General features: G+C 42.7%; 1 protein-coding gene across 8 annotated transcripts in view; it reads left to right on the top strand.

The window, feature by feature from the left end:
- PIGN (phosphatidylinositol glycan anchor biosynthesis class N) overlaps nucleotides 1-14177 on the top strand; it is a 97721-nt gene extending 83544 nt beyond the window's left edge. For 5 of the 8 annotated variants that reach the window (XM_043889333.1, XM_043889338.1, XM_043889334.1 and 2 more), the window contains one exon: nucleotides 7234-10172. In XM_043889333.1, coding sequence (XP_043745268.1) covers nucleotides 7234-7375 — 142 coding nt within the window. In that variant the 3' untranslated portion in view covers nucleotides 7376-10172. Of the gene's footprint in view, nucleotides 1-7233; nucleotides 10177-11711 lie in introns of those variants that run through there. The other 3 variants (XM_043889339.1, XM_043889341.1, XM_043889340.1) reach the window with 3 other exon arrangements.
- Nucleotides 14178-14618: the final 441 nt, after the last annotated feature.

The raw sequence follows: 14618 nt of genomic DNA, 5'->3' as shown, positions 1-14618 counted from the left end.
CAAATTTGCTGGCATATTGTGTGCAGCACTTTCACAGCATCATCTTTTAGGATTTGAAATAGCTCAACTGGAACTCCATCACCTCTACTGGCTTTATGCGTAGTAATACCTCCTAAGGCCCACATTACTTCACATTCCAGGATGTCTGGCTGTAGGTGAGTGATCATACCATCATGATTATCTGGGTTGTGAAGATCTTTTTTGTATAGTTCTGTGTATTCTTGCCACCTCTTCTTAATATCTTCTGCTTCTGTTAGGTCCATACCATGTCTGTCCTTTATTGTACCCATCTTTGCATGAAATGTTCCCTTGGTATCTCTAATTTTCTTGAAGAGATCTGTAGTGTTTCCCATTCTATTGTTATCATCTATTTATTGATCACTGAGGAAGGCTTTCTTATTTCTCCTTGCTATTCTTTGGAACTCTGCATTCAAATGGGTGTATCTTTCCTTTTCTCCTATGCCTTTTGCTTCTCTTCTTTTCACAGCTATTTGTAAGGCCTCCTCAGACAACCATATTGTCTTCTTGCATTTCCTTTTCTTGGGAATGGTCTTGATCCCTGTCTCCTGTACAGTGTCATGAAACTCCATCCATAGTTCTTGCAGGCACTCTGTCTATCAGATCTAATCCCTTGAATCTATTTCTCACTTCCATTGTATAATTGTAAGGAGTTTGATTATGTCATACCTGAATGGTCTAATGGTTTTCCCTACTCTCTTCAATTAAGTCTGAATTTGGCAAATAAGGAGTTCATAATCTGAGCCACAGTCAGCTCCTGGTCTTGTTTTTGCTGACTGTATAGAGCTTCTCCATCTTTGGCTGCAAAGAACATAATCAGTTTTATTTTGGTGTTGACCATCTGGTGATGTCCATGTGTAGAGTCTTCTCTTGTGTTGTTGGAAGAGGGTGTTTGCTATGACCAGTGTGTTCTCTTGGCAAAACTCTGTTAGCCTTTGCCCTGCTTCATTCTGTACTCCAAGGCCAAATCTGCCTGATACTCCAGGTATTTCTTGACCTCCTATTTTTGCATTCCAGTTCCCTATAATGAAGAGGACATCTTTTTTGGGTGTTACCTCTAGAAGGTCTTACAGGTCTTCATAGAACTGTTCAACTTCAGCTTCTTCAGCATTACTGATCGGGGCATAGACTTGGATTACTGTGACATTGAATGGTTTGCCTTGGAAATGAACAGAGATCATTCTGTTGTTTTTGAGATTGCATCCAAGTACTGCATTTTGGACTCTTGTTGACTATGATGGCTACTCCATTTCTTCTAAGGGATTCTTGCCCACAGTGGTAGATATGATGGTCATCTGAGGTAAATTCACCCATTCCAGTCCATTTTAGTTTCCTAATTTCTAAAATGTCTATGTTCACTCTTGCCGTCTCCTATTTGCACTTCCAATTTGCCCTGATCCATGGACCTAACATTCCAGGTTCCTATGCAATATTGCTCTTTACAGCATCAGACTTTACTTCCATCACCAGTCACATCCACAACTTGGTGTGTTTTTGCTTTGGCTCATCTCTTCAGTCTTTCTGGAGTTACTTCTCCACTCTTGTCCAGTAGCATACTGGGCACCTATCAACCTGGGGAGTTCATCTTTCAGTGTCCTATCTTTTTGCCTTTTCATACTGTTCATGGGGTTCTCAAGGCAAGAATACTGAAGTGGTTTGCCATTCCCTTTTCCAGTGGACCATGTTTTGTCAGACCTCTCCACCATGACCCGTCCTTCTTGGGTGGCCCCACACGGCATGGCTCATAGTTTCATTGAGTTAGACAAGACAGTGGTCCTTGTGATCAGATTGGTTAGTTTTCTGTGATTGTGGTTTTCAGTCTGTCAGCCCTCTGATGGAGAAGGATAAGAGGCTTATGGAGCTTCCTGATGGGAGAGACTGACTGAGGGGGAAACTGGGTCTTGCTCTGATTGGGGGGGCGGCGGTGCAGGAGTGGGTAGGGCATGCTCAGTAGATCTTTAATCCAATTTTCTGGTGAAGGGCGGGGCTGTGTTCCCTCTCTGTTGTTTGACCTGGGGCCAAGCTGCAGTGGTGGTAATGAAGATAATGTCACCTCCCTCAAAAGGCCCCATGCAGGCACTGCCCCACTCAGCGCCCCCAGCCCTGCAGCAGGCCACCGCCGGCCCACGCCTCCGCTGGAGACTCCTGGACACTCAGGGCGAGTCTGGGTCAGTCTCCTGTGGGGTCACGGCTCCTTTCTCCTGGGTCCTGGTGCACAAGGTCTGCTGTGCCTCCAGGCGTCTATTCCCCAGTCCTGTGTAAGTTCTGGCGGCTCTGTGGTGGGTGAATGGCGACCTCCTCCAGGACGGCTTCTGCCATGCCCAGGTCTGCTGCAGCAGAGCCCCCGCCCCTGCGGCAGGCCACCGCGGACCCGGACCTCCTCAGGAGGTGCTCACACACAGCTCTGTCTCAGTCGTGTGGGGTCCCTGGGTCCTGGTGCACACAAGGTTTGTTTGAGCGCTCTGAGTGTCTCTGGTGGGAATGCGGTTTGAGTCTAAACACAGTTTCGCCCCTCCTACCGACTTCCTTGGACTTCTCCTTCGCCCTTGGACGTGGGGTCTCTCTTCACAGCCGCTCAGGCACCTGCCATCTTGCTGGGGCTTCTCCTTCGCCCTTGGGCGTGGGGTCTCTCCTCCCAGCCGCTCCGGCGCCCGCCATCTTGCTGGGGCTTACAGTGCACAGTTTAGTTTCATGAAGTGATTTCACATTGTTGTTCAGCTGGTCTCCAGAACTTTCTCATCGTGCATAACTGAAACTCTGTACCTATTAAACAATCTCTCCCCCATTTTCCCTTCCCCTCAGCCCCTGGAATCCACTATCTACTATCTATCTCTCTGAATTTGGCTACTCTAGGTACCTCATGTAAGTGAAATCACACAATATTTGTCTTTCAATAACTGGCTAATTTCATTTAGTGTAATGTCCTCAGGGTTCATCCATGTTGGAGCATAGATCAGAATTCCCTTCCTTTTGAAGGCTGAATAATATTCCATTGAATGTATATATCACATGTTATCTATCCATTCATCCATCTGTGGGCACTTAGGTTGTCCCACCTTTGGCCACTGTGCAAATTGTTGCTACAACATGGGTGTTCATTTTGTCCAGTCAAGGCTCTGTTTTCAGTTCTTTGAGATACATGCCCAGAAATGAGATTTCTGGATCATATGCTGGTTATAGTTTTACTATTTTGAGGAACTGCTCTAGTGATTTTCATAGCAGTTGTACCAGTTTATTCGTATTGATAGTGCAGAAGATTCACCAACTCTTCATTTCTTTTCTTTTTTTTGATAGTAGCCACCCTGATGGATGGGAAGTGGATCTTATTGTTTTGATTTGCTTATTACTGATGTTGATCATTTTTCATGTGCTTTTGGCTATTTGTATGTCCTTTTTAAGGAAATGTCTGGTCAAGTCCTTTGCCCATTTGTAAATTGGGTTGTTTTTGTTGTTGTTGAGTGGTGGTGTTCTTTATGTATGTTAGACTTTAACCTCTTATCAGATAAGATGATTTGCAGATACTTTCTTCCATTCTGTAAGTTGCTTTTTTGCTTTGTTGATTATGTCCTTTGCACAGAAGTTTTAAATTTTGTTGTAGTCTAGTTTAATCTGTCTTTATTTTTGTTACCTATGCTTGCTTGATTGTTTTTAAAACAGGCTTTGAGCCATTACCAAACTCAAATTTAATATCTAGTGTGATGTTCTTCTTGGCATGTGTGTGGTACCTCTGGGCCTATTCCTTGCATTCCTTTGCATAACCATCATGGGAATAAAGTGTTCATCAGAGCACAAAATAATAGCAAAAAAGAGACTGCAGAGGCCTAAAACAAACAGTGAGCATCATTCAGACCAAGGGAAAAAGAATGGTGCGTTAGCACTCCTGGCCCACTGACAGCCCCTCACTGCAGCCCTAAGCATGAGAAAAGGATGTTCACTCCATGTGCCAATCCTGTGCTTCACTTATGATCAATATGAAAATTATATATAGTTAATTGATGCTGCTGCTGCTGCTGCTAAGTCACGTCAGTCATGTCCAACTCTGTGTGACCCCATAGACAGCAGCCCACCAGGCTCTGCCGTCCCTGGGATTCTCCAGGCAAGAACACTGGAGTGGGCTGCCATTTCCTTCTCCAGGGCATGAAAGTGAAAAGTGAAAGTGAAGTCGCTCAGTTGTGTCTGACTCTTCGTGACCCCATGGACTTCAGCCTACCAGGCTCCTCCGTCCATGGGATTTTCCAGGCAAGAGTACTGGAGTGGGGTGCCACTGCCTTCTCCTAATTGATGCTATATAGGGTAAAAACTATGCTGTAGAAATATTCTGTAGTAATAGTATTGTTTATAAAGGCAGCTGCCCTGCGCGTACAGTAACGCCGGTCTACCTGCTTTATGCCTTTTGTTCCAATGTAATCATTACATCCTCATCTATGCAGCATTGAAAACCCAGAGTGCATGGGAAGAGGTTAGAGGCATGACCAGGTAATAAGCCATGCCGAAGCTCGGTTTATCTCAGTCCCAGTGCTTCAGCCCCGCTGGTCTGACTCCCTAGGTTGAATGGGACGCCTGCTCTGAGAGACTGGCGGTTGCAGAGCTCAGTTCTGTCCATCAGCCTGAGGGCCCCCAGCTAACCTCCGTAAATCCCCCGAGTCCCCTGCTGAAGTACCTCCTTGCTCTGCTCTGCTCGTCTTCTTTGTCTGTTATTGGATGGAACAAAAGATGCCCACTTCAGAAAGGAAGACGGGGAGGGGTTGGGAGATGGAAGAGGTTGGGATGGAGAAACAGAATGAGCTCTGAGTTAGTAGAATCGGGCTTTCTAAACGGAATTGCCTAAGTTGATGCTGCCATGAGGTTTTCCTTGCCGCTGCTGCTTCTGTTGGTGAGTGAGAACTCTAAAATCTTCCTTTCACATCCTGTGTGGCAGTAATGGCATATAGAGCCGCAGGGAGCCTAGTGATACAGGTCTAAGGGGCGGAAGTGGTTCATGCATCTTCATACACATCTAATTGGTTGCCAGAAAAGGACTTGGACAATGGGGGGAAATATACTTCAAGACTTAAAACTTACACACCATATAGCAAGGTTCATATATCAAGACTTCATTAGGCTACTTTTTCCTGCATTTTTCCCCTGCATTTTATTTGTGAGAATGTTGCTTTAAGTTTCAGCTTTCTAATTATTCCTCTGTGAATATACATTTGAAAAGCCGAGCTGTTTCTTGTCACGTTGCAGGTGTTAAACTTACTGGCAGAGTTTCCTTAATGGGAGCCTGGGTTATTTGAACGGTGCCCCTGCAGTGGTTTGCCTTGGTGACAAATTTTATTTCTAAACCCCTTTGTATCAGTAATACAGCTAATAACTCCAGCCATTCCCTGCCTGTTATGCACAGGAATGGAATATTGTCCTTTATCCTTTCTATTTTATTGCTCTTTAAATATATAAATGGTGAGAATCTGTCCCAGAATTTGAGAGAGGACTCAAATGCAGTACTCGAATGCAGCCTGTGTGTCTGCAATGTCTGTAGTATCGTTTTGGGGACTGCGGCAGGTTTTCAAAATAGGCTGGAGAAATTCTTCAGCTGTTAGTTCCAGGTTAATAATGGTTTCTTTAAAAATGAATATTGAATTGCTAGGGCATGAGACAGGATATCTGTTTATAAGTGTAGTTCAATATGTTTGAAGTGCATCTTTGGAGTAGATCTTAGCAGAATTAAACTGAGACTCTTAAAGGAATACACTCCAGTCAGTATGACCAACTACAACATTGGGTGTAAATTCAGTGGTTTTCTGGAGAACCTTCTGGCATTGGGTGTTTTTTTTTTTTAAACATCCGTATGAAAAATGCCCTACGCAGGCTGTGAAACTGAGTTGGGCCAGCCGAGCTGTAATTTTGTATTTTCTTCTTTTAATCTTTTACACTGTTTCTTCACTTATAGCAGGCTATAAACTTTACAGAATATTGCCTTTATTTTGCATTCTGAGAGAAGTAGTATTTTTTTGAACTAGAGAAAAAATGCCATTGAGGGAGCTTTCATAACTATAAAAACATATTTAAATTTATGTTCTAAATGTACTGGATATGAGGTGAATAGTCATCCTCATCGGTTGGAGCTTTAGTTTGATAGCAGGATTCATTTGGACTCTGTTTCCTACATGCACTGTTGTTATACATCACTGCAATATAAATGACAACTAAAGTATCATTTCTCTTTGTAGTGAAAACTTATCATTAAGTTCAGTGATATTTTAACATCCTCCTAAATGTAATTAATAAGCACCATAAAATCTTTTTACTCTTGACAGTGAACATTAAGCTTTATTAAAACCAGTGATTCTCCACCTGTCTTCCCAGTACATCTGACAGATAGGCCCGGCTTCGATTGCCCATTATCCTAATTGAGAAGCATCATCAGCCTTTTATCACCCATTGTGTGGGTTGAACAGACCTGCCCGGTGATTCTGTATCCACACGCCTTGTCCCTTTACCATCTCATATGATGTACACCTTGAGAACTGCTGATTTAAATGATAGAACAGTCAAGGGGAGAGAGTGGGAACAGCTGAACTCATTTCAGATAGAAATTTGATGCTCCTTTAACTGTGCTATGCTATGATGACTCGAAGACTTGATGGAAGCTATCACAAACTGAATACCTCAGACTCAGTCACATGGAGACGATGAGACAACGAGCTTCACAACTGTTCCCTGCCGACTGTGTTAGCTTAAAGGAGCCAAGAGTCCATGATTTCAGGCCATTTCAGGTCGAGGAGATAGGTGATGTATGGAATACCCTTTAGAGATAGATTGTCACTAAATTTGAGGCGGGGTCGCCTGCCATCTGGTTTTACAAAACTTACTTTGTTCAGAAGTCAAGTCATTTAATATTTTAAAGTTTTTAAAAAGTATTAGAAGTGATAAAAGGCCTAAAAGTGATAGCAAAACTTAATGGGGGAAAAAATCATCTGCTGTAATAGAATCTTTTTGTTGTTATGGCTTAATTGAGGTATAATTTATATATCATAAATTCCATCCATTTTAAAGTTTTAAATGATTTAAACTACTTCAGTAACTTTCAGCAGATTGATGGATTTGTGCAACCATCACTACCGTCAAGTTTTTTAATATTTCCGTCACCCAGAAAACTTCCCATGCCTGATTCTGGTCTATCCAATTCCCATGCCGAGCCCCAGGAAACCGCCAGCCTGCTCTCTGTCTCTGCAGATCCGCCTGCTCTGGACATGTCGAGAAATGGAATCATGCGATGTGTAGCCTTTTACATCTGGCCTCTTTCCGTCAGTGTGACATTTCTGGTGTGCCTCTGTGTTGTAGCACGTGGCAGTATCTGGTTCCCTTTCACCGCTGAGCAGAGTTCCGCCCTGTGGACAGGCCACATCCCGTGCACACTTTCTGCAGTATACTCTCTTAGCGTCCTCACGGCATTCCTTTCATCCGCCTGCCTCCTGAGCTCTTTGCCTGCTCTCCCCATGGAACACGGTCTCCCCCGGGAACCAGGATCAGTCTGGGCTGCCTGGATTTGGTCCTTGAGGCTCTAACCTGGGCACTTTGCACTCCCTCCCTCCCTCCTCTGACTCCAAACTCCAGTCCCTGGGTTGGGGAGTGAGCCTTGTTACATAACATGAAGAGGTTATGACTGTGATATCCAGCTTATTGGGTTGAGGATTTTGATCTTAGGAACCATTGCAGATTTTGAAATGTCCCATGAGGAACAGAAATGGGGTAGAGGAGAAGATTTCTGTGGTAATTATGAGCTCAGCCTAAGAGTGCTATGTCTCAACCTACCATAATTTGTAATCATCTCATAAAAAGAAATAAATGTATCATAAGCTCATTGTAGAAAATACTGAAAGCACGTAGAAAAAATAATAAGTCAACAGTAATTCAGTCCCAGAGTCCAACAGATTGATATATGTCATTTTAGACTTAATTTATATGCAAATATACTCAGGGTTGGGTTGGTTTTTTTTTAAGTTGAGTTTCTATGAAAGCCATGTTTCCCGATGTTATTAAATAGTGTTGAAAATTTGAATGTGATTATGATGAGAAGGATACAAGGAGAAACATGGAAGGGAGAGCGTTCAGAAAGCCAGGTGGTGTCACTCATGGTTTTCATTGACGTCACTGTAAGGAATTGGGGATTTACTCTAAGTGTGAGGCAAAGCATTAGACTCTTTGCAGGGACGTATTTGATACGCTTTACATTTTAAAACTACACTCTGGCCACAGGATGGAGAACCCATTGAGGGGTCAAGAAAGGGAAGAGGTCGATTGGTTAAGAGGCTCAGCTAGAGATGATGCCCTTGAACTAGGGCAGCGGTTCAGAATGGCGGGAAGAGGCCAGATTGATGGAGTATTCTGAGAGAGAGGCAAGTGGAACTTGTTAATGGACCGGATGTGCCGGGAGGAGAAGATGAGAATCAGGAGTGACTCGTCCTGTCCCAGCCCTGTGAGTGTAGACCTGTGTGCCTCCCACCTGGCCTTTGCCAGAGCAGGCGGGGGCAGAACCACCTTCTTCTGTGCTGTCTGGCTGAAGTGGAGCAGCTAATGTCTGAAAGGTTTCCATCTTTGGGGGCTGCCCCTTTCCTTGTCTGTCCTGTGAGTGGAGAGAGTAGGCTTTTGTTACCACCTTGGGTTGTTTGAGGTTCTTAGTCTATGTCCATTGGCATTTCTGGTTGGCCAGTTTCTTCCAGCAAGAAGAAAATCCAGCAAATTCAACCACCATGTCATTCCTTGGGTCCCAAGGTTCCTAACCCATCTATTGTCTTTCCACTGTTCAGTCTCCTTAGGTTTATTTTATATACAGCATCCAGAGGTTTTAGTGGTACTTGGCAGGAGGAATAGGGGAAAATACACCTCCTCCATTTCCCGGAAAAGGAAAGCTTTCTGATTTTTTGTTTGTTTGTTTGAAAGTTTCTAGTGTTCTAATACAGTGTTTTCCCAGCACCTCTGTGCTGTGATGAGCTTGAATTGCTCCCCTTTGGAAGACATTTAAAGTAAGATCAGTCAACCAGTTACTACCTTCTGTGTGATAAAATTTCAGCATAACTGGCATAATTTTAGTAACATAATATTGTCTATTTGGCATGAGGTTTTTAAGAGTATTCTGTTAAAATGAATATCTAGATCATTTCTTCCCAGAAGGGCTTTATAGAATGAGAAATGTCATCATTTTCATTTTTAAATAGATAATTATCAGTGATTTATGTCCACTGTGGCTACTAAAGTTGGAAAATAGCTTTGTGAAATCTGCATAGTTAATTGGTAGATAAGATCTATATCATATCCATTCCATGTTAAAAAACATACCAAAACACATACACACATAAATTTAAGTAGGAAAGAAGTCCAGGTCCAATATTCTGTTCCATTATTTTTACAGTGAAAACAAACATTTCAAAAATCTTGGCTTAATGATAGTATTTGTCTAGCAATTAAAGATCTAATTGTATTGTTTTCTTTTTAGGTCAGAAGCCTACCCTAGTCCAGAACCAGATTTCAAACTTAACTAGTTCTCATTCTTATTTTTTAATTAGCCAGTTCTTTTTTTCTATTTCAAATTTACTTTATAAGATTAACCAGTTAATCTAGAGAAAGAGTCTAAATAAGAATGCCCTAACCAGTGCCATTCCAAAGAAAATATTATCAAACTATAAATCTGCATAATTGGAGATTCTTACTTAAAAGCTTATAATAGCAAAAATAAATAAACTAAATCTGCTTAGAGTAGAGGCTCTTCTTTTCTGGCCTGAGGGCCCTTACCCATTATGGGCGGTTACCTGTCAGCACCCTGAAGCTTTGCCTCGGATGGTGTAGGGCCAGCAACTTGACATTTGGGGGGCTGCCCACCTGTTGGACCAGAGTTACTGGGGGACTGGGAGGGTGGACTGCAAGCCTCTTTTTCCCCTTTTCCTTAGTCTCCACGTCCCCCTAGGTGATTGCCCTATTTTACATTCACCCAGCAGTCACTTTCGCAGATATTCTAAGACAAGTTCCCTGGGGCCTGCCCTGGGGACCATCCTTGTGAAGCAGCTTGTTGAAGGTTGTAAGTCTCAGTTCAGTCGCTCAGTCGTGTCCGGCTCTGCGACCCCATGGACTGCAGCACTCCAGGCCTCCCTGTCCTTCACCAACTCCCGGAGCTCACTCAAACTCATGTCCATTGAGTCAGTGTGCCATCCAACCATCTCATCCTCTATCGTCCCCTTCTCCTCCTGGCCTCAATCTTTCCCAGCATCAGGGTCTTTTCCAATGAGTCAGCTCTTCACATCAGGTGGCCAAAGTATTGGAGTTTCAGCTTCAGCATCAGTCCTTCCAATGAACAATCAGGACTGATTTCCTTTAGGATGGACTGGTTGGATCTCCTTGCAGTCCAAGGGACTCTCAAGAGTCTTCTCCAACACCACAGTTCAAAAGCATCAATTCTTCGGTGCTCAGCTTTCTTTATGGTCCAACTCTGGTCCAACCCAGGGATTGAACCCAGGTTTCCCACATTGCAGGTGGATTCTTTACCAGCTGAGCCACCAGGGAAGCCGGGTATAAGTTTATTATGAAGTTAGATTCTTACATGTAACTCTGATAGGCCTAGTAAATAAGTAACTTGCCAGTGTCCTCCGAAGCTTAGCTTGGCATTCACTGGGGGAAACCTTTGCTTTATTGCACAGTTGTCAGATCTATATCCTCAATTTCTTTCCATATTTGCAAATTTATTATCAAGCCATGGACAATGTAGTATGGTGCTTAAAAAGAAAAACTGAATATTTACTATTGCTGATAGATGAGAGCTGGGATTGAGTAATTTTAATAGTGTTCTTTTTCCAAAAGTCTGGCACATAATAGTGTTGACTCACATTGAGAGATGTGTCCTTTTTGTTTTGTTTAGACATTTTGGCTAAAACTTTCACTTCACTGAATTTGAGTTTGACTGACATTTTCCTTTCTTTCCCTGTGGCCTGTAGTTTTGTCAAAGTATGGAATGTCATGCCCTAAAATACCATATTACTGAATCTGCGGACATCTTGGGGAGTCTGTGGCTCTTCTTCAGAGGATATAAGAGTTACAAGGGGAAAGTTATATTTATTTTTGTAGAAGCTAGATGTTTAAACTCAGTTTCTAGTGGTGACAAAGACACAGGCACTGCTAATACCAGTCAGCTTCATATCAGATTATAGTTGTTGGAGCTATCTCAAAATAATACATACTTTCATTACTACTTCTGCAACAAATTAATTCTTTTTAACATTTTGATATCTATTTAAAGAGCATTAGTGTCAGCCCTCGACACAAGGGTTTGAGAAATTTTTAAAAAAGAAAGAAAAAAAATAAAGAGCATTAGTATCCTTTGTAATTCTGTGTATTTTGTATATGCAGATGGCCCTTGAACAGCATGGATTTGAACTGCATGGGTCCAGTTATATGTGGATTTTTTTTTAGATAGTAAATGCTGTAGGACTACATGATCTGTGGTTGGCTGAGGGCAAAGAGACCAAACCACAGATACTTAGGAACCTAGGATGCTCAGGGCCAACTATAAAGTTATACATCGATTTTCAACTGCTCAGAAGCTTGGCACACCTAATCCCTAAGTTGTTCAAGGATCACCTGTATATTTAGAAACGTTAGAGGAGTCTCACGCTTTTCCTCTTGTGTGTTCTGTCCGCCTGTAACATGTTCCTTTTCTCCTGTAGCATCAGCCACTACGTGATTGTCATGTCCATGACCATCTTTATGGTGTTTCTCAACTGCCTGGCTCAGGTACTCACGACAAAGAAACTCAGTCTGTGCGGCAGACCCAAAAGCCACGTCATATAATGTTGCCAAAGCCGCCATTCAGCATCCAGGGGCTGTTTCTCATTCTCCTTTTCAACTAAAATCTTGTCAAGGATTCATTAAGAAGATGGAAATCAACGTATAACACCTGTGCATACAAGGAAATTACATGTGGAATTCTGAATTTACAGGTTATCTGGAATAAAAGAGCCTCCATTTTCTCGAGGTTTGGCGTGCGTGAAATAGTGGTTACACCTGTGGAAAAGCCTCGTGAGGCATTCTCCATTTTCATTTTTCCCTCTGGTTGGAAACTCTTCTTCTCACTGATGTTTCAGAGCAACCATAACAGTCTCCGCCCCCACTGTAGAGCCTCCTGTGTTCCGTGCTCCTGAGGGGGCAGTGCTGAGCACGTCCGCCATCAGTGCACTGGCTGAACTTGAAGGAAATCACCAGCTGGCCCATAAATACTGATCAGCTCTCAGCACTGGTTTTGCAAGTAGTTCTAATGACTAAACAGCACTAGAAAAACAATCAGGATGTGGAGAAAAATGTTTGCAGGTGTTTTTTTAATTGTAAGATTTAATAACCGCTAATTTCCATAGCTTTTATCATGCATTGTTCCAACAGAAATCTTTAATTGACTAATTTATTTTGGGGGTGCACCTCACGGCATGCGGGATCTCCCCCAACCAGGGGTTGAACCTGTGCCCCATGCACTGGAAGTGTGGAGTCTTAAGCCCTGTACCTCCAGGGAAAAGTCCCCAACAAAATTTTTTAAATCAGTGGTTAAACTTGCTGGCACTGTCATAAGAATCCATGTTAAAGCTGCTTTTCTTTCGGGTTGTGTGACTCTGGCCCACAGGCCCAAAGTCTTCTTATTAAATTTTAATTTCTATTTATAAATGAATTGTAATGGACAAAACATCTTGAGAGTAATTTTTATTTGGTTTTTTCATGAAGTGACCTTTACATACCACTGTGGAGTTGGACGTTTGCCCATGATGTGCCAGGAGAGTTTGGCTGATGCTAGGCTTTCTTGGTCTGAGTCCCATTCAAAAAAAAAAAATGATTTAAAATTAAGTTATAGCATCACTAATTCACATTAATGATGAGAAAAAGCCCTCTACAGATTAGTAGATTTTTCAAATTGGCAGGTGAGTGAAGAAATATAATTTAGGAGATTCAAAAATCAGCTTGGCAAAATGTGCTTTCTTAATGCCTATTTATGATGAAGTATGATAGTATTGTATTATGACAGTATTTCATGGTATAACAGCAAAAGCATACACTAGTACAAAAAAAAAGGTGTGCCGATGTCAATATAAGATGTCATGCCAGTCTGTGGTACAGAATCGAGGTGGACAGTGAGAAAGCTGCTGGAGCTGGAACCGTGTTGGCAGATGGGGAACCCATGAACCTCCGCAGCACCTCAAAGGGTGTTTGATCAGTCTTTTCACAAGTCAGAGAAAGCTGACTTTTTAAACACATCATTATTTTTCCTTTTATATCTAGTTCTGCCTTGCATCTTTTTCCAGAGTTTCACACAGAGGAATTACTGAATATTTTATTACAACATGGTAAAAGGTGCTTTGTGCTTTATCTTTATTTTGATTTTTGAAGCATGTCTTTTTAATATTATTTCGAGTCAGTCTGAATTTACACAACAGGGGTCGCCCCTGCAGCCGTGGGCCAGCCTTGCGGTACCAAGATGGGACCGCTCAGACTCATCTGGGGACAGAGTTTGCAAGATGGGCCTTTTCTATTGCACAGCTTATCAAAATATCTTGAAGTATTTTGAAATGCATATTTTTATATGGAGTAACAGAAAAATAAAGTGTAAGTGAAATGTATTTGTCCTACCGTGTCGTTGTGGCTTCCCCTCTCTCCCGGGACGTGAGGTATCCTGTTCAGGTGGGCTGTGTTTTCCTGTCAATGGTTGTTCAACAGCTACTTGTGATTTTGGTGCTCTGGCAGGAGAAGATGAGGACTCGTCTTTCTACTCCGCCCTGGGCTTTTAATTTCGTAAATTGTATTTCTGTTTAAGATATTTAATTACTTTTTCATCCTAACTATGAATACCAGATTTTCAAGTCAAGACTTAAGGCATTTGCTGATTAACACGTGTTTAAATTAGGAATGCTGTAAGAATTAAGGTGGGGATATCAGGTTGGGAAAATACTGAGCAGCAACAATGACCAAAAAACATTGTCTCATGGAGCATGAATAAATCTTGGAGGAAACTCTAAGGATTTAGGAAACTGTTTGCAGCCTGTCTGTAATTTACTAATGCTTTCATTCTCTGTGCCATTTTATTTAATTGCTATATTCAGAACACAAAGTGCTTTTTTTTATTTTTTAGGGAAATAATAAATGGTAGTTTGAAAGTGTTAGTCACTCAATTGTGTCTGACTCTTTGCAACCCCATGGCCCGCCAGGCTCTTCTGTCCATGGGATTCTCCAGCAAGAACACTGGAGTGGGTTGCCATGCCCTCCTCCAAGGGACCTTCCCAACCAGGCATATTCTCACAATAATCCCCTCAGATGATTGAACCATGATAGAGCTGAACTGCACACCTAGAAAATCCACCCACCACTCACTGTTTCTCAGGACAAACTGGCCCCGAGTTTCTCCAGCCCAGATGTGAGGACGCGCACGTCCCGCGCCCGCCACCTCCACTCCTGTGGTGGCTGGGGACGTGTGTGCCCCTCCACCTTCTGATCCACCACTGGGCCATCAAAGATGTCATTTCTGATGGAGCTGGCGGAGGTGAACGGAGGGGTACGTTGCATGGGGCTTGTCTCGAGACGGCGGCCGAGCTGCGGGC

The sequence above is a fragment of the Cervus elaphus genome, chromosome 27, assembly GCF_910594005.1.
Source record: "Cervus elaphus chromosome 27, mCerEla1.1, whole genome shotgun sequence".
Taxonomy (NCBI): Eukaryota; Metazoa; Chordata; class Mammalia; order Artiodactyla; family Cervidae; genus Cervus; species Cervus elaphus.
This window is presented reverse-complemented; position numbering and strand designations above follow the sequence as displayed.